The following is a 20899-nucleotide window of genomic DNA, read 5'->3' as shown; positions in this document are numbered from 1 at the left end:
CCTTGAAAACCAGTTTTGGGTTTTATTCAATAGATAGGTAGGAGACGTCGTGTCTTTCAGCGAGGGTGGGAAGTGAATGCTTTAACATTGTGTTATTTTGTTATTTTTAATTGTTTTTGAGACAGAGGCTTGCTTTGTTGCCCAGGCTGGAGTGCAGTGGTGTGATCACAGCTTACTGTAACTTCGACCTCCCAGGCTGAAGGGTTCTTCCCACCTCAGCACCCCCTGAGTAGCTGGAACTACAGTCACATACCACCACACCTAGCTAATTTTAAAATTTCCTGTAGAGGCAGAGCCTCACTTTGTTTCCCAGGCTGGTCTTGAACTCCTGGGCTCAAGCAATCCTCCCGCCTCGACCTCCCCAAGTGTTGGGATTACAGGCGTGAGTCACCATGCCCAGCCAACATTCAGTTATTCATGTGATACTTAGAAATGCAGGACTTTCAGGTGGGACCCTACCCCCTCAGCCTCCTCTCCCCTTCACTGTGAGGCTTTATTTCAGACACATCCTCTTGGTAGAGGGCCCAGGCTGGCACTTTAATTTGAAGGAGTTAGACTAGAGGATCTCCACAGTTCTTTTAGCTCAGCATTCTGTGATCTGATGGCTGCTTGAAAGAATTGTTTCTTGTACAGATTAAATATTTCCTCTTGCAGTGTTATTTTGCTCTGTTAGCGAACTCTTCTTCATAAAGTCTGGATTGTACTGTAAGATATAGAGTAATACAGATTCGATATTCAGAATGTCAGAGCTCATGAGCTGTTGCTGTGTGGTGATGTTGTTTTTCACAGCTGTAACATTTTAAGCTATTGAACTTTCACGTTATGAAAAAAATGACTGTGCTGTTAAGCTAGATGGGGGCTATGGGGGAAGCTTTCCAAGTTTCTAATGAAGATCTAGTAGTTCTGCACATGTCTCAGGTAAGTCTGGATAATCCCAATTTATTTTACTTATTGATTTTTTTACCAATTTAAAATGATACACTTCACAGAATGCTTACGTCATTCTGCTAATTTCCAAATGCAAGTAGGATCTTAAAATTTTATGGGACAGTATAATTTCATTTCTTGAAAAGAAAATCTCTTACTGTATGAGTTTTTAGCCATCTCTCTATTATCTCTGATGTAATAAGTGTGTTAATCTTTGTCTCAGAAATAAAAATCCCAAACAATGTATTGAACCATTGGGTGAGTGGTGAAAAGTTAACTTTTCATCTCTAAGCATCCAGGCCTGGATGGACATCTGCTTGTGTGAAGAGTGAAGGCAGGATGCTGGAAAATTGTTATTTTCAGACCACTAGGGTCAAGCATCAGAAGTGAGAAAGGACTGATAAGCTGAAAAAGTTGTATGATATGGAAATGCAAACTTTTTGTGAGAAAAACAGAAAGAAAAGTAGCACAGAGCACTGCCATTAGTAAGTTTGCCATTGCCGTTGTGTGTGATAACTGGCTTAGACTTAGTTCCAGAAATCCAAGTGTGATTATTTTCGGAGTGCCGGTTATACACTAGAGAGCTCTGTCATAGAGAAAATGTGTTTATCTTTTGTTCACTTTTCATCTTATTAGGGAGAGACCATGCCCTGACCTCATAAAAAGCATTTGAACACAAAGCCACAACTCTTCAAGTGCCTCGTATATTTGTCATCTGAGAACTGGGCAAAGATGGTCAATATTCACATTTATTGCCGGAATGAGTCCAGAGTAATTTCAGAAGCACCAGGGTCTTTTACAAAGAAGGTCTTCTCTCAGGGAACCCCAGAATGAAAGATCTCAGATCAGAGCTGCTTCAAAGAGGTAAGGATGTACCCCTAGGCCCAGGCCCCAGTGAGAGGAGAAAGGTACTTCTTTGTGTTAGCTGGAAAATGAAGAGTGCTGCATCAGAGACTTTGTTCCATTTTAAGAATACTGTACTGAAATGTATGCTTTCTGGCTGTTAGCAGACAGCATGTTTAAAAGCCACATATCGTGTCCAAATAATAGCAATATTATGTTGGACCACGTTAAGTTGCTGTTTTGCAGGTAAAGAGAGTTCAAATATTAGCAATATCACATGGTTTAACCTAGCAATAGTAATAATAATATTACTAGTGCCATCTATTGAGTGCTTACTACGAGCCCCATGCCAAGAGCTTTATACACATGATCTCATGTATTCCATTTATAAAATGTTTTTTGTTGCTTGCTTGACTCACATTCTATTTGGTCCCTCGGCAGATATTTACTGAGGACCTGCTAATGTGCCAAGTAACATACAACAATGATATACAACAGAGTTCTTGCCCTCATACGCTTTACTATATAGTGAGGAGGGCAGACAATCACAAGTGAACCAAAAAATTAATTAATTACAGATTATGTAGATCTAGGAAAGCTATAAATAGGGAACTGTGATAGAAAATATCAGGGTGGGCCTAGTTTTATGTGTGGTCGGAGAAGCCTCATATCTTATGGGGAGAGATACCATTAAGGAGCATTCTAGGCAAAGAAAACAGCAGGTGCCAAAGCCCTGCAACAGGAAAATGCTTGGCATGATCCAGGAGTCAACAGGATCCCAGTGAGTGAATGAGGTGGAAAGAAACTTGAGATAAACTTAGAAAAGTAAGCAGGATCAGGTCATATACGGAGAGCCATACCAGCCCTTCTGTTGTGGAAAAATAGAGTTTGAAATGTCTGTGGGACTACCAGGGAGAAGTGCTAAGTAGGCAGTGGTACCCTGGGCTGGAACCCAGAAGAGCAGTCTTGGCTGGAGATGTAAACTTGAGACCCACAAGCATATAGATGATATTTAAACTCATGGGAATGGAGGAGCTCACCTAGGGAGAGAGAGTAAACATTCCTGAAGAATGCCATCTTTTAAATTGTAAAGTGACTTTTCATGCCTTCAGTAACTAGCACATCCTAAAGCCAGAGATCGTAGGAAATCTGTTCCTGTGGGCCAAGGGGCCATGCTGCAGTCTGTAGCACATAACCCCTCTTACCCACCACAAGGGTCTGGTTCAAGGAAAGCCCCATGTGCAGGAGCTGCCAACTCATAGCCTGAATTATGACCATCCTGTGGGCAGAGGCAAAAAACAGGAGCCAATCAGGCTGCTTCCTCTAGAGCTTGACATTGAGAAACCGAGAGACTGATGATGTGGTGGCAAGTGAGAATTCTGAGCTTAGAAAGTCAGAAGACAAGCTCAAACTGAAGGCATGAGGATCAGAGAAGATAGCAGAGAAGAAAGTGAGGAGGCCAGGACATTGCAGATGCTCTCAAAAAAGCAAGGACTCAGAGGGAGCCTTGAGTCCCAAAGACTCTTCAATTGCAGTCACAGGCTATGTAGGCAATTGCAATGGAGTATTGCAAAGTAGGTGTAGTTGTTAAAAGAATGGGCTCTGGAATCACACTTTTTGAAGTCAGATCTTAGCTTTGCTGCTTATCTCTGAATAACCTTAGATGAATTAGTTAACTTCTCTGGGTCTCAGTTTCCTCATCTGTAAAATGGAGATAATAATGGTACCTACAAGATTATACTTGTAAAAAGCTTGGATCAGTGGGGAGACCATGAAGTAGGTCACGTCATTCCATTTTCCCCGTGAGAAGACTGAGACTCTGAGGTTAAACAACTTGCCTGGGGTCTTTAATCACAATGAAATATTGCCTCCCATGAAAATGAGAATTTTTGTTGCCTTTGAGCTTTATCACTGAATTACACCTTGGGTTAGAACCAAGGAAGGAAGTTCATGTCATCGTCACCATTCTTGAGAGGAAGGCTTGAGTGTGAGCGGGGAGGGAATGGAGCTGGAGATTGTGTAGCTGAGGATGTTACACATCTACTCAAATTGTGAAATTTTTTTGGCCGGACATAAGGCAATAGAATTAGGCTGAGGGAATATCTAATACGAAGCATGTATACAACCCCTGAACTGACATTATTCACAACTAGAACTAGCAATTCTTCAAATCAGCTTTGAAGTTTTAGGATAATATTTATAGGAGTTAGTAAAGGTCACATTTTGACAGTGAAGAAAATGTTTGGCTTCTATTGATCAAAGATTTGAAGAAAGAAAGGGAAAGTGTGACAAGTTGTGATATTGTTTGAAAAACTTATAAGGACTTATGGTTATTAAAGGAACTGTAGAAATCTTATGAAATGTAGAAAACGGTAAAGATAAGTCATCCATGATATTGTTAACCATTATTGGCTTTTTAAGAGCTTTCTTGCCTTTTAATTTCTTATATATGTATAATGGATAAATATCATGAGGAGACCATGGAACCTATCTCACATATATAGCTTAATATGCCAGCTGTTTTTTAATGTACCATGAGAATTTTCACATGTCATTAAAAGTCCTTAGAGAACATAATATTTATTTTTATTATTATTATTATTTTTTTAGACGAACTCTTGCTCTGTTGCCCAGGCTGGAGTGCAGTGGCACAATCTCGGCTTACTGCAACCTCCGTCTCCCAATTCAAGCAATTCTCCTGCCTCAGCCTCCCTAGTAGCCGGGATTATAGGCACATACCACCACGCCGGCTAATTTTTGTATTTATAGTAGAGACAGGGTTTCGCCATGTTGGCCAGGCTGGTCTCAAACTCCTGACCTCAGGTGATCTGCCTGCCTCAGCCTCCCAAAGTGCTGGGATTACAGGTGTGGGCCACCGCGCCTAGCCTGAGAACATCATATTTAATGACTACGGAATATTAGTAATCATTAGTAGTCTGGGCAGGAAGAGAAATGTGTGAGTTTGCCAGAGTGCCTGATGCTCCCAACTGGACCTGCTCAGCCCCCATCTCAGGGCCTCTGCCTTTCTATGTATGCTCCAAAGGGACTTGGGTCTAGGTCAAGAACAGGAAGGGAGAACTTAGATCCACTGATCATGCCAGGGTTCACTCTGGCCTCTGTGTCTGTGCTGTTCTTCCCAGGGGGACAGGCAGCCTCTGGGAATGGTAGTCCATCTCAGTACACAACCTCTCTGCTCCCAGTCACTCTATAAACCAAAAAACCTAGCCCTTCCTCATTCTCCCTGCCTCAGAAACAGAGACACCTCTTTGTGAGTTCCCAAATTTTCTCTGCTGTCTAAGGCACTAAAACAGATGAGCAATTAGTGTTTTAGACCTAATAATAGTAATGCTTGACGTAAATAACAATGGCTCATATTTATTGTGCATTTACTATGATATGTCATGTGCTTTACCCACAGCATCTTGTTACTTTGCAGACCTCTTGTTTTGAGAGCAGGAGGTGGTACCATCCAATGGAAATATGCAGAGAAGGCTCTAGAGTTGAACAGACCTTGGTTAGATATGCAGCTCTGCCATTTACCAGCGACTCTGTGACTTAGGCAGGTGTATCCAACCAGAAAGGTGTTCAGCTACACAAAAATCAGAAAACCCAACCACAGGTAGCTTAAATATGTAGGTAGTTATCTTTCTGACGTAGTGAGAATTCTGGATGGAATCAGTTCAGGGCTGATATGGTGACATCAGGGACTCATCTCTTATCTTCCTGCCTGTACTATCCTTGGTATGTGGCTTTCATCTTCGTGGTTGCAAGATGGCTGCTGCATTCTGAGGCCTCTCCTCTGAGGGGTCCAAGCAGGAGGAAAAAGTAGAGAAGGAGGAAGGAGCAATTCCTATTTCAGAAGAGCAAATGCTGTTCTTGAAACTTCAGCTTATATGTCAGGCCAGGACTATGTCTCATAGTCACCTATCTGTAAGCCAGGGAAAAGCTTTAGCTGGGCACATTGCCATCCCTAAGGAATCAGAGTTCTATTAGGAAGGGAGAAGAGTGAGTGTTTGATGGGTCAGTGGCCATCAGTGTCTGTGCCAGCAAGTCGTTGCATTTCTTTGAAGCTCAGTTTCCTCTGGTAATAATATCTCCCTATTCTAGTCAGGCTCTTTCAACCTACAAGAGGTTACCTAGTTTGCCCCAGGGGATGGGAGCTCCTTGTGAAGATCTCTAACGACATAGGGAAACTTGGTATGGGTCACAGCAACAAATAGTCCATTTCCCCATGGGTCTCTGTACTTCCCAGTAGGCCTGTGGACACCTCATTGTTCAGGATGTGCCAGGAGTCTTCCTAGGGACCTCCCATCATGCCGTCATTTTAGAATTGGGCATCCATGGCTCCCCTCCCTAGGGATTCCTCCAGATGTGGAAAGCTAATCTCTTTGCCCACTTCTTCCTCCTGTTTCTCCTTCTCTGTCTGTATTCTCACCCCAACTGCTGTCTCTGCTGCTTCTGCTGCATCTCACATTCAAATCCCCCACAAGGAGGCAACATCTTGGGTGGGTCAGTGGCCTTCCATTGAGCAACACTGCAGTCAGACAGAGTCTTACACCAGGCTGCCCCAGGGGTCACCAGTCACCCGTTAACTACAGGACACATTGTGGCTGCTTTCCTCAACACAAGCCTGTGGCTGTGGCAAGTGCTCAGTGGATCCCACATCCTCTCCAATACGTTACTCAGAGAGTTTCAGATGCACAGTATTGCACAACTCTAGGGGGCAACATCTACAGTGAAAGGTATGTGAGCCGTGCTCCAAGAAACACTGTTCTGAAGTTGAATAACATGGTGGTGCTCGTCCCAGGTGGGCTTCAGTTGTTTGAGACTGTTTGAGGCTCTTTGAGATGGTGGTGGGCTTCTCATTATCTGGCAGCTAGAGAGCCAAGCACAGGCCTTGGCCCACTGGTATACTAAGCCAAGGGTAAGGGCACAGTGGAGAGTATGCGTTCTATGAGAAGATGGAGGAGAGGACATGGGAAGGGGCAGCTGGTCCGATTGCCGGAATTCCTGAGGCAGATTTTGTTGTTAGAAAAGGAGGCTGCTGTTAGCTACACCTTTCATTCCTAGCTAGTAAGAGGTGAAGGACAGTTGTCAGGACAAATGAGGGAATATGTATGCACATACTTTGAAACAGCGGTTCATTTGAGAGGCCTTCTTGTTGCTGTTATTACAGCTGCTGCTGCAGCAAAACAGCTTTGAACCCTGAGGTATGAGGCTGATTTTGGAAGCTGGGGCAGGGGGTGGGAGAGATTCTGGTAACACAGGATATGAGAACTTATGTTCATTGACCAGGACCTGAGCAGGACTGATGAATAAGGGTCTTCTGTCTCCTCAGTAGTGGCTTTAGGTTATTGTGTAATTCTTGGGACCTTAGGGTCAAACAAGGATGTCCTTGCTATCACAAGGGTTATCACAAACACGTCCAGGCAGACAGTCAGCAAAGGATGTACCGCACTCTGCCACACCCCCACCAGACTCCTCTCAATTTGAGCTGTGAGGTGGCTTCATAGTACCAGGCACAAGCTCAGAGCTTCTTGGGGGCAAAAGCCCAGGAGTCCCTCTTCTTGTCCACCTTGCATTTCTGCTCTTCCCCAGAGAAGCTACAGTGGGTCAAGCAACTGCCACTGTCAGGACAGGGTTCCTGCCAAGTCCATGTGCAGTTGCTTCTGGCTGGTACCAGGTCACCAGGCCAGCCTTTACTGCCACTGCCACCAGGTTACTGATTTATTCAAGCAGTTCATGCAGTGGCTATTACAGTGTAAGCAGAAAATAACCAAGATGGCACTCCCCTCCTCACAAGATCCCTGCTGCACACTCTTGTGGCTTCAGGACTTCTTCAACCTATCCAAGGCTGGAAGGCTGGATAGTAAATCTCCTTAACATGAAGAATTCTATAGGATAAAGTTGGTTCCGTGGGCTGGCTGCCTGTCAGACTGCCAGCAGAACAGAGCAGCCTTTCACAGAAACTTTGAACTTAATTATGTGACATTTGCACCTGAAGCAGAGAAGCAAGCCAGATTGCTGAGAAGAGCCAAGCTGGTTAGGGTTCTTTTCTTGGCTATTTAGCACTAGTTCCCTTTGAGGAAGGGTCTGCACTTGGCCCCTTCTTAGGCATCCAGGAGAAGGAGGAGTGGGGCACTCTATTAGGTGCTGAGGAAAGGACCCACCCAGTGGGTGGAAGACCCTAGGGTACTGATCTCACCTGAGATGAGAAAGAACTTCACAGTGTGAAGAGCTATACAAGGGAGAACTGGCTTATCGGGAGGTGGTGACCCACTGGGTGATAAATGGGGGCACCTGTCAAGGGCAAGAGGTCCCCTTCCAATTCCCTGGCTAGAGAACTAGCCCACCCCGGGCTCCCGAAGATCAGTATCTGTGAGTGCCAGACTGAGACTAGACCCTGGGAATGGCATAGCTCACCAGAGCCCTGGTGTTCAGCCTGTGGCTCTCTGCTCAGCCCCCTTTTTATAGAGAAAACGTATGAGTGGCCAGGAGTCCCTTTCTTCCCACATGGCCAGGACATATCTCCCTGTTGCATCAGACAGACCTGATCCAAATCTCTGCTACTTCCTTCTCTGATCTGGGAAAGTCATTTTGCTGCCCATCCTTGCCTCTTAAATGCAATATTACAACAGCCTCCTAACTAGATTTCCTGCCTCTAGGTCTCCTCATCATCACCCTGTCCATCTTTCCAAGTAACTAGCCAAAACATGACTCAGTCTAATCACTCCTCTGTTTGGAAGCCTTCAGTGCCTTCTCACTGCCTACAAGAAACAGAAGAAGGTGGGAGAACCTTCCTTTGTGATTTGACCCCCTGCTGCCTCTCCGAGTCTTGTTACACTTTGTTCTGCCCACAGCTTCAAACACGGGGACTCAGAAAACATTTAAAGGTGGAATGAATGAATATAAAAAGTAAAAAGCTGAGCAAAAATGCTCTAGTGTTTTTAATTTTGTAGTTACAGAGCTATCATGCTAATATCTACATAAGATTAATCATTGTTAGTGTTTTCACAGTTTTCTTGATACAAGCCTGTTATCCAAAGAATTGGGAAGCCTGCCTTACTTCATAAAGGGGGCAAGGTTTATAGAATATATAAAGGAAATTAAGAGTCAAATAACATTTTGATCTTTGATTTTGAATTTGTCTCAGATAATGCCTACAAAAAGGATCTCAATGATTCTTTTTTTAGCCAGCCAGTTCTCCAGTCAAGTTTTAAAAGATTTGGAAGAACATGTGATTTTTAAAATATCCTGGAGTATTTTTCCAGGCCTGGGCAACTCGTGGGTCAATGCACAGCTATTTCTGTATGTAAGTAGGCTGGGAGAATACTCTGTCAGTTCACAACGGCCAGGGGCCTGACTGGCTGAGCTAGGCTTCCTTCCCCCGCTCCCTCCTTGTGCCACAGCTGGGCACTGCAGAAGTGCAGACATGTTCTCCAGACCTACTTGGGTTTGCATACCTATACCTGCTGCAAGGTGTTTTATTCTGAGTTGTGGTTTCTTTAGACTGTGAGAACCTTGGCTCCCATGCCCAAGGTGTAACACACAGGTCTGAACAACATAGGCTTTGGGAACTGTACCATGGAGAAGTAGCTTTGGAATACACCATTTATAAAAGAGAAATAAACAAATTCCAGCTGATTTGAAAGCCTGATATTTTTCCAGGTTTGAGTCATGCTTATAGGAGAAGATATTCTCAAATCCAATGAAGAGGAGAGAAGAATATGGACTGGCACCCAGGGATTGAGTTCTCAGCTCAGCTCTGCAAATCGCCCATTGATTTTTCTGGGCCAGGCCTTTCCCCTGCAGAGGCACAGTACCTTTCAAGTCAGGAGGGTTGGGTTAGTTAGTTCTTGTGCCAGATGTTTTCTGTTTGCCCTCCACATCTACTCTCTGTCCTACCCTGTGCCCTGTAAGCCGACCAGTGGGGACTCTATGAATGGGCTTCTTTGCTTCTTGGCCCCTATTGTGTGCTTTGCCCAGTGGTGAGCACTAACAGGAGATCGGAGGAAGTATTTATTTCTCCTGGCTCCACCCTGTGGCATCACCAAAGGTCTGGGCTCCTGGCAGGCAGCCCTCTCCACAGGGCGCTCTGTCTCAGGGGTCCAGCAGCCTCTCCTTCCTCACCCTTTTGGGCCTAGGCATGTAAATGTGCCACTGTTACTGGTCCCAGACCACTGCACTTCGGTCCCTTCTATAAATGCTTCCCTTATTAAAGTCTCCTCAAATTACTCATTTTGAGAGTGCCATCTGTTTCCTGCCAGAACCCTGCTGGATAAGGTTCCTAAGATCTTTTCCAGCTCTGAAAAAAGATGACCACAAGCAGGGAGGAGCCAGCCCTTTGGGGCTCCTGTTTTTCATTGGTGCCTCCCTGAATGGTTCCCCAAGGTCATGGGAAGGAGGAACTGGTAGCAGTATGATCTCCAGGGCGCAGAATCCCTTAGGACAAGAGCCACGGATGCCCTGGTAGACACAGACTATTAGGAACCTGATTCCCAAAGAGTGCAAAGTGTGCTGCTGTGCTGCCCACTCTAGTAGTGGGGAGAGGGTAAGGGACAATCTCACCAACTGAGGCTGGGCTGTCACTGCCACTCCTTTCTGCCTTTGTGACTGAGAAAGTCACTTCGCCCTCTGAGCCTTTCCTTCCCTCCTAAACCAAAGCTGAGAATACCCACTGTGGCCCACACACAGTGGTTATGAGATACAAACGAAGGAGTCTGTGTCAAACTGCTTTGTTGAATGTAAAATGCAGGACTAAAGAGAGTTACAGTCATAAACAGCTTTTATTGTGGTAGGGGTCACAGCTAGGGCACAGAGCCCAGTAGGGACATTACCCCTGCTCCTGTCCCTGCCAAAAACCTCCACTTCTTTTGTTCTTTCCTGGTATGTGCACTTGCTGAGACATATATGGCTCTTCGAGTGTCAATTTTAGGATCAAAGCATGACCTAAGTGATACCAAATTACAAAATCATGCCATCAAACTGCAGCCGCCGCCTTCTGACATCTCTGGAATTTAGATTCTGACCTTGAGGGTCTTAGGTGGCCATTTATGGCCCTTCTAAAAGCAGCTGCTTCAAAATAGGTCTAAGGGAGGAGAATGAAGGAAATTAAGGGCATTTTTAAGCCTATACATTCTTAATTATTAAAGTTATCACAGAGACTTCTTGAAATACATGAAAAATACATTCTTGAAAACTACAAATGTCAAGTGCAATTTTCTCTCTAAGGAAAAAATTAAGAGACTTAAAGAACTTGAGTCTTGTTCACTTGACACTGTTGATATTGTTCATCTATATGCATATAGAGCACATGTGCAGGATGAGTGGAGGAGGTGAAGGAGAAAAGGATGAAAGAGTGACAGAGCATTAAATGCCCTGGGTGGGGGTGTACCACAGTGTATTTATCACACAGCAGTTAGGAACTGTACGTGTATCAGTGTGGGGGAATGTTAAGAACGTAGTGCTTAGTGGAAAAAATAAGAATGAGATGCACAGACTAATATTTCTATAAGTTAAAAATAAGTGCTCAGAAAAGTACCATGCACATTTTTCTAGCACTCCTGTAAACACAAAGATATACTTTAAGCACAGTTAGAAAGTTTGCCTGTGGGTTGAGGGGAATGGAGGTGGGCTGTGAGGAAAAAGGGAAATAAAAGCATGTATACATACAGGGCATTTGCCTAGATACTGCTAGTGGTGTGCCAGGAACTATCACACATGGTAAATGTGACCCTATGTTCCTGAGATGCAAAACAAACAGAAAGTCTGCAGGGTTTTGTTTTTAAGAAGTCTGAAAGCTTCTACAGTTCAGTTTGCATGGTCTTCCCCATAACCCTCAGTGTAGCAGCTAAACCACAAGTGGTTAATGGAACAAAAGTACCCTTTGTAGGGTTAGAACACAAACACAGCACAAATGCTGCCTAGAAACCACATGAAAGAAGAGATGCTGTGAGCCGCCCTTCAGGCTCACTTCTGGAAACTCACCACCTGGTAGCCCCCGCCAAGTGGGCGAATGTCCATCACAGCAGGCAAGAGTATTCCAAATGTGTTTCTGTTTTTAAAAAATCGCCTAATAGAAAGTGGAAGGTGTGGCAAATGCATGTTAAGCCTATAAGAAGAGACTGCATACAGTATTTTGATTGATATACCCTCTATAACATTTTAATATCTTTATCTCAATTATTCTTTCCTAATGTTGCAGTTAACTATATTTTTTCATTTTGCTACGTAGACTCTGTCACCATTATTTTTAATGGCTGGGTAATATTTTATTGACTAAATGTACCAACATTTATTAGCCATTCTCTCTTTATATGACATTTAGGCTGCTTTCTGCTTATGCCACTTATAAGCAGTGCAGAGAGGAAGGTATCTATGCTGCATGTATAGCTTCTTCATATTTTAAATTAATCCCTGAGGATAGACAGGAAATTGAATTACTGGGTAAAGGAGTGTACAAACACATCTATGACTCTTGGTGCAAATTACTAAATTGCTTTCCAGAAGGATAGTAACAATTTACACTTCCACTAGCAGTGTGTTCTGGGACCAGCATTGTGTTCTATAAGTTCTTAATTGCCAATTTAAAAGCTAATGTACATTGTTTTTATTTTTGCATTTCTTTGATTAATAGTGACATTGAAAACTGTCCAAGTTTGTTAGAGATTGGTATTTCTGTTCATATTGCTGTTGGAGTGGTCTTGGGTTATTCTTTTCGGTATATATGCAACCTTTACTCAATATCGATATTTAGTCTTTGTCATAATTACTACAACTATTTTGTTTTCCCTTTTAGAATTTGAAATTTTACATAAAGTGTTTTTCTTTAAATAAACCGATACCAATTAATTGGTGTTTCTCTTTATTTTGCTGGGCTAAATAAAAATGAAGATACCCTTTCGGCTAAATTCAAGAAAGAAATTTCACAGAATGGCATGATGAAAAATGAATCAAATTGAAGGCTTTGAAGGTAGACAAAGCCAGATTCCAGTCCCTGCCCCTGTGGTGTCCTGGCTGAGCAAATCATTGAAGCTCTCCAAGCCTTGCCGAATTCATTTCTGCCATGGAAATGATACCCAACTTCATTTGTGGGACTGGGATCATGAACAAACGCTGGCATAGCAGATGCCCAATAAACCTGGGTGCTCTTCCCAGATCCTAGGGCTGAGCAGGTCTTTCAGGGTGGCCAAGTGGCTGTTTCAGAGAAATGGGCTTCAGGGCTCACCCCAGACTGCCTGTGGCCTGCCCAGCACTGCCCTGGAGTTGGCCATTTCCTTCCAGGCAGGAGGCCCAGGGACACAGCAGTGACTGTGCTTCTTGTTAGTAGCTCTGAACAGTGGAGCTGTTGTTCTGGCGTATCTGGTAACCAACTTCCTGTTTTTCCCAGTGTGGTGGTGTTCCTTTAGTCAGCAGCAGGAGGGAAAGAAATAGTCCTGGATGGGTAACCTCAGTTTTCTAATCCTTTTGCTGGAAGAAATTCTGGCCCTTTCCACCATGGACTCTGTGATCACGAGGCTGTGTGACCTTGAGCTGGGCTATAAGGCCAAGTCCCACATTTGGGGAGGGAATGAGGAGACAGCGAGTCACTATTGCTTGTAATTCAGGATTGTGGTGCCCATGAACTAATGCTAATGTAAAAGTATGTTGATTAAACATTAAAGTTTTATTTCCCGCAAAGTGAATGGTATCACACATTCCTGTTCTCACATTCTAGGAAGAATGATTAGGACATGATCACTGGGGCCAGACTGCCTGAATTCAAATCCCAGCTCCACCATTTTTAGCGATATGACTTTAGGCAAGTGACTTAACTAATATGCTTCAATTTTCTCATCTGTAAAATGAGGAGAATAATAGTACCTCCCTCAGAGGGTTGTTGTAAGGATTCAATGAGGTAATGTGAGTAAAGTATTAGCAGTGTTCTAGGCCACATAGTAATCACACAATAGTTAGTATAAAGTCTGAATATTTTGGCCTGGCACAGTGGCTTACACCTGTAATCCCAGCACTTTGGGAGTCCAAGGTGGGTGGGTCACCTGAGGTTAGGAGTTTGAGACCAGCCTGGCCAACATGGTGAAACCTCATCTCTAATAATAATACAAAAAATCAGCCGGGCATGGTGGTGGGCACCTGTAATCCCAGCTACTCAGGAGGCCCAGGCAGGAGAATTACTTGAACCTGGGAGGCAGAGGTTGCAGTGAGCCAAGATGGCGCCATTGCACTCCAGCCTGGGCAACAAGAACAAAACTCTATCTCAAGGAAAAAAAAAAAAAACAGTCTGAATATTTTACTTGCTAAACTTCAGTTGAATTCATGGTAAAGGTAATTTGGTAAAATTTCTCAGTTCATTAGAAGTAGATAGTATTTATGAATAATCTGCATGGAGTGTATATTTAAATATATTTCTTAAAAGTTAGCTATAAAATATTATAAAATCAAGCTTTTCTTTTTATCTGCTTTGATTCTAAAATTCAGGGCTGTATTCTCATGAAAAAAGTTTGCTTCCCACTGAAATAAATGCCTCTTTGTCCCAGGGAAACACATAGAGTCTGAATTACTCCATTCCACAGGGTGGGGGCCAGGGGGTGATGGAGAGAGGTGTGAGCTCACCACATGTGAATGTGGTCCCTGCTGTCTGGGGGAGGTAAGACCCTGGGTTACAGCCCTTCCCAAGCTCTAGTGGTTCCAAGGTTGAGGCTTCTGCTTCCCCTGCTGTGGGAAGGCAGGCGTCTGCCCCTGGTTTATGACTGTAAACGGATTTGCTGGAGGATGTTGTTGTCCCATATTTCAGGGGTGCTAACAGAAAGGTAGACCTTACAAAAAACAAACAAACAAAAAGAAATGCAGACCTTAGAGTGTGCACATGCAGTCATTTAAGTCACTTAATGCCCTTGCTTCCTTCAAAACAGTTCTCATAAAAGATTGACTTGGTTTATTGCTGTACTCAGGAAATCAAAGCAGAGGGCAAGCCCCAGATGGGATTACAGTGGCTGCTGCATTAGCTTTTCCACAGTGTGGTGGTTTGCCAAGGTGACTGAGCTCTAAGTTAAGAGGATAGTACTCTTCAGGTTTTACAAACTAGGGAAGCTCACACCTTTAAGTAACAATTTTCATTGCCTTTGGAACTTCAGAACTGAGTCAAGGCTGCAGAGTGGTGACTTCCCTTTTGTTACTCTGTGAAAACTGGGAGAGAATTAAGAGCAGGGCCTGCAAGATGTGGGAGCGCAGAGCCTTGAGGGAAGCAGAGCAGTGGAGCTTACACAGAGAAGGCTGAGGGGTGAGGGAATAATGAAGGCTTCTTTATCTGGATTAGCTACAGAGTAGCTATTTCTAATTCCACTGAACCCCCAACAAGAACCTTTGGCAAATAACAGGGATTTTTGTTGGAGAAAAATGTTTATCTGGTTGAACGTTTTAGTGGGTTTCCATTTCAGATTCTCTTTCTGAGAAGGGCAAGAAGACGAGTGGCAGAAGAATCAGGAAGTTGTCTACACACCTGAGTGGCAGGTGTAACCCTCGCTAAAGAGAGGAGGAGGACAGCCAGGCGCGGTGGTTCACGCCTATAATCCCAGCACTTTGGGAGGCCAAGGTGGGTGGATCACTTGAGTTTGGGGGTTCGAGACCAACCTGGGCAACATGGTGAAACCTGGTCTCTACTAAAATACAAAAATGTATTGCTGGGCGTCGTGGCGGGCGTCTGCAGTCCCAGCTACTCGGGAGGCTGAGGCAGGAGAATTGCTTGAAAATTGCTTGAACCTGGGAGGCAGAGGTTGCTGTGAGCCAAGTTCGCGCTACTGCACTCCAGCCTGGTCCTGATACACTTAGAAGTCAAAAACAGTCATTAGGAAAACCTCTTCAGTTAACTACAGTTCTGCATATTCATCTGTGACTCTAAAAGCATCCTGATTTATGTTGTCTTTGGAGGGAGTGAGGGGACCTAACCTCCTTTCACAGCCCCCCAAGTGGGGTCCACCCCAGAGTGAGTAAGAGTGGCATGGCTCCCCCTAGTGGAGGGGAGGCCGGTTCCTTCCTGCACTCAGCCCTGGCCACTCCTACCTTCCAGGCATGTGTTTTCAGGCCTGAAGTGTAAGGTCTGAAGTAACAGGATTTGTAGTACCCAGCCTCTTGCTGCTTTTGAAATCTTTTCTTTATAGGCCATTTTGAATTAAGGAATCTCTGGGTGAGGGAGAGGCTTAGTAAACAAACTAGGTGTTACGCAGGCTGCAAGCCACCCAGGCACAAGATGACCACACGAGGCTGAGGCACCCCTGTGTGTTCAGGATGGGAAAGAAGGGAAACGATGCTAGCCGAGGCCAGGTGTGTGTTGAGGGGTATGCAGTACTGGGGATGTGGGAGTGAGTTCTGTCTTCAGTAATAACAAGGGCAAAAATGCACTGGAATCCAGTTATTTTGAAGGGAACTTGGCACTATAAACAAGCGGACCTTGACTCTTAAGGATTTTGTGAGAGCCTGGCAAGTTAGTAACTTGCCTATTCCATTAATATTTATTGAGCCTCAGCCACACATTAGGCACTATGTGTTAAACCCTCACAAGTCTAGTTTGCTGTTTCTGTCATCCTGTCTTATCATCATCATAGCCCCAACACCCAGCTCTAGTATATTGCCAGCAATGGCTTCCATTTATTAAATAATTGCTATGTGCTAGATACTGTCCTAAGTGTATTACAAGCATTATTCCATTTAATCTTTACAAAAATTTTCCTTTCACATATAAGGAAACTGAGGCTCAGAGATCTTAGATAGTTTGATTAGAAGTAGTTTGATAAGTATATAAATGAAAAACAGTATTTGGCCAGATGTGGCAGCTCACACCTGTAATTCCAGCGCTTTGGGAGGCTGAGGCAGGCAAATCGCTAGAGCCCAGGAGTTTGAGACCAGCCTGGGCAACATGGCAAAACCCCATCTCTACAAAAACGCATAAATTAGCCAGGTGTGGTGGCATGTACCTGTAGTGCCGGCTACTCAGGAGGCTGAGGTGGGAGGATCACTTGAGCCCAGGAGGTGGAGGTTGCAGTGAGCTGAGATTGTGCGACTGCACTCCAGCCTGGGTGACAGAGTGAGACTCTGTCTCGAAAAAGAAAAACAGTATTTTAAAACCTGGTTCTACCTGATTTATCCACTACCTTACCTGCCTTCTAAATGAGCAAACAGTGCAAGACTCTGGCCATGACCTCTATATTCAGGCTGGCTGGAACATTTTGGACTAAAATCAGTAGGTAGCAAGACACAGTGCCTAAATCCCTGCCTTTTTAACCTGGAAAACAGAGGGGGAATGTTGTTTGATTTCCTTAGAAGATTGTCTTGCTTTTGAATAGAAATGAGAATTGGGGAGACCTGCAGTCTGGAAGGATTTATTAATCTGTTTATTCTCATTTCAAATCAGAATTTGGGTGACATAGTCTATCTGCCTCATGTTATAGGTGAAGAAATTGAGGTCCAAAAAGGGGAAGAACTTCTCTGGGATTACACAGAGAGTGAGGATATTGCTCCAGGAACCTACCAATGTTGGTTTCCCTCTGGTGAACATATATGTGCCTGAGTTTCTGGGCTTTCTATTCCATTACATTGCTCCTTTGCCAAAATGACACTTTCTTAATTACTTTTGCTGTATAATAAGTTTCAGTATCCGGTGGGACAAGTCTATTATTGGTCTTTTGCATTTCCATATAGATTTTAAAATCAGTTTATCTGTTTCCAGTTTCTACAAAATGAATAAACAAAAACTGCTATGGTTTTCATTGAGATTGTGTGGAATCTGTAGGCGAGTTTGGCAGAATTGACGTCTTCACAGTATAGAATCTTTAAAACCATGAACATAGTATATCCCTCCATTTATTTATGGGCTTTAAAAATTTCTCCAAATAACATTTTAGAATTTTCTGTGTAGAGGTCTTGTTACATATTTTTATTTACTCCTATATATTTTATATTTTGGTTTTATTGTAAATTGCAACTGAAAATTTTTCCTTTTCCAAATGTTTATTATATTTTCAAGCTATATATTTCCCAACTGTTTAGTTTAGGAATTTATCTGCAGATTCTTTTGGATTTTCTACACATACCATCAAAAATCTGTGAATTATTCTCCTTTCCCCTACATATTTTTTCCCTGTTTGATGTTAAATAGAGGTAGTGATACAGGCATTCTTGTCTTATCCTTGATCTCAGCAGGAAGCCTTTAGTATTTCACCATCAAGTATTATATGTGCTATAATTATTTGTAAATACCATATTAGATTTAGGAAGTTCCTATCTAGTCTTAGTTTGCAATGAGTTTTATTATAAATGGATGTTGAATGTTATCAAATTATTTTTCTGAATCTGTGGATATGATCGTTTGATTCACCCCTTTATTCTGGTAATATGATGACTTGCATTCCTGCAATAAAATTAATTTGCTAGTGACATATTATCATTTTCATATACTTTTCTGGATTTAGTTCCTTCATATTTTATTCAAGGCTTTGCTCCTAAGAAGGATTTTTTACTATAATTTCACTTTTTTATAATGTCCTCATCAGATTTTTGTGTCATGGTTTGGTTAGACTCGCAAAATGAGTTGGGAAGTGTTTTTTGTTGTTTTCTGGAAGAGTTTATATAAGATATATATGTTCTTTTTTTTTTTTTTAGAGAAAGGGTCTCACTCTATTGTTTAGGTGCAGTGGTGTGATCAAGGCTCACTGCAGCCTCAACCTCCTCCTGCCCTCAAGCAGTCCTCCTGCCTTGGCCTCCCAAAGTGCTGTGATTATAGGCATGAGCTGCCATGCCCAGCCAGTGTTATTTCTTTCCCAAGAGTTTGTTTAACATTGTTATTTGTTCTTTAAACGTTTTGACATTTTCTCATGGTATTTTGATGATATTCTAGTGTCTTCTGGCTTTTAGTATATTCATTAAATGAATTGTTGATCTAATTGTTACTCCATTGATCTGTTTCCCCCCCTCTGGCTGCTTTTAAGATTTTCTGTTTGTCTTTGGTGCTGAGCAGTTTACTATGATGTGCTTAGGTATAGTTTTATTTTTATTTATCTATTTGGGGTTTATCCATTTAAGATCTTGAATCTGTGTTTGATGTCTTCAGTTTTAAAAAATTCTTGGCTATGTCTTCTACTCAATTCTCTCCTCTCCTGTGACTCTAATTATATATCTATTAGTCCTGCTCACTACCCCTTTATCTTTTACCCTCTCATCTTTATTTTCTATCCTTGTGTCTTTCTGAGTTTCAAACTAGATATTTGCTTTTGACCTATCATTTAGTTCATTAATTTTTCTTCAAGCTATAAAGTGCTATTAAACCCCCATATTGAATTCTTAATTTTAGTTATTTTGTTTTTAAAATCTAGAATTACTGGGTTTGGTTTTGTTTCTAGTTCTCTGAGAAACTTCAATTTTATCTTTTACCTCTTTGGACTCTTTAAGCATAGTTTTTTTATTTAAAAATCCCATATCTAATAACACCTTTATTTGTAGCCTTTGTGAACTGTTTCTATTGCCTGTTGTTTTACTTGGAATATAATACATTCATCTTGTCTTATATCCTCATATACCTAGTTATTTTTTATTAAGTGTCAGACATAATAGGTGAAAACTTCTAGAAATAATCTGAGGCCTTTGATGATGTTATCTTTCCTTAGGGAGAATTTATACTTGTCTCTGGCAGGCATCTGGGGCACTATGAATCTGGTATGACTGTGATGTCGTTTTCAGAGATTGAGACGGCTTCTGAGAACCAGTCCACTTCTTGTGGTTTACCTTTAGTCTTGGGTATTGCCCTTGGAGAATGGAACTCCAATTTCAGCCCACCTCACTCACAAGCTGTCCAAAGTGCTGCTCAGCTTCTCAGACTCTTTCAGAAGTGGCAGGTATCCCAACAGGAAGAGTGTCCCTAAATCCTAGGCAGACCTCTCTGGATTTCTCTCTTCACCAGAATCTTGGCCCCATTATTCCTCACTACCTGCTAATTCTCCATAACTTGAAGCAGAATTTTTAAAGTATTTTTCTAGCTTTAGAGTTAGTCTGAGCTAACATTATTTCAGGGGTTTTTTTTACTCTGGTGCTTTTATTCTCGTGGTACTTGTTGATTGAATCTTGTCCTCCAAAAAGATATGTTGAAGTCCTAGCCCCCAGTACTTCAAAATGTTACCTTACTTGAAAATAGGTCGTTGCAAATGTAAGTAGTTAAGGTAAGGTCATACTGGAGGAGGGTGGGCCCTTAATCCAGTATGACTGCTGCCCTCATAAGAAGAGAAGAAGAGAGACACAGACACACATAGGGAAAAGATGATAGAGGCAGAGATTAGAGTGATGCATCTACAAGCTAAGGAACACCAAGGATTGCTGGCAAACACCAGAGACCGGGAGTGGCAAGGAAGAGGCATGGCCCTCCTGACAGCTTGATTTCACACTTCCAGCCTTCAGAATTGAGAGACAATAAATTTCTGTTGTTTTAAGCTATCCAGCTTGTGGTACTTTGATATGGCAGCCCTACAAAACTAATACAGTGCTTTATAATGTACAGAGTACTTTCCTATAACCCCCTTGTTTGTTCTGCACAACCCTCCTGGCAGGGAAGCAGGAGGACAGGTGATGCTAGATGGGATCAGAGTTAGAGAAACTGAGGCCTAGAGAGGAGGCGTCAACAATCTGGGTGCCATGAGTCACTGGCAGTTTGGATGGTACCTGGGTGTCCTGCTGCTTTCTGCTCCACTGACATGCTGCAGGTTTTCTCCAGCTTCTTCACATCTTCCTAGTGTCGTAGGTATAAGGAAATTCCAAGAGACTCTGTACTGATGCCTGTTGCTTTATAGGTGAAAAGGACAGAATATTTTATTGAATGAGCAGTACACATATTCGTCTGTTCATTCATTTGTTCACCAGACACTTAACTGAGCACTGATGTCCTACACCTGGGTAAGGGTGGGAGCACAGTACGGGCAGGGACAAACACAAGAGGGACAAAGCAAGGACTCAGTCCTCTCCCTCAGGAGCTCACAGTCCAGTGGTAGAGAGGATACATGTTCACACGTACGTGTTTATAGTAGAATTTAGCAGGGTATGAATAATCTTGCTAATGTAAAGTGAGCTTTCCTCCTGGTTTATATACAAATGA

General features: G+C 42.9%; 1 protein-coding gene across 3 annotated transcripts in view; it reads left to right on the top strand.

The window, feature by feature from the left end:
* CTDSPL (CTD small phosphatase like) overlaps positions 1-20899 on the top strand; it is a 122162-nt gene that overhangs the window by 34585 nt on the left and 66678 nt on the right. The window contains exon 1 of one of the 3 annotated variants that reach the window (XM_063662035.1): positions 1661-1791. The exons of the other annotated variants lie outside the window; for them this stretch is intronic. Coding sequence (XP_063518105.1) covers positions 1758-1791 — 34 coding nt within the window. The 5' untranslated portion in view covers positions 1661-1757. Of the gene's footprint in view, positions 1-1660; positions 1792-20899 lie in introns of those variants that run through there. 3 annotated transcript variants of the gene reach the window in all.

The sequence above is a fragment of the Pongo pygmaeus genome, chromosome 2, assembly GCF_028885625.2.
Source record: "Pongo pygmaeus isolate AG05252 chromosome 2, NHGRI_mPonPyg2-v2.0_pri, whole genome shotgun sequence".
Lineage (NCBI taxonomy): Eukaryota > Metazoa > Chordata > Mammalia > Primates > Hominidae > Pongo > Pongo pygmaeus.
The sequence above is the reverse complement of the archived record's forward strand: the minus strand, read 5'-3'. Positions and strand labels throughout refer to the sequence as shown.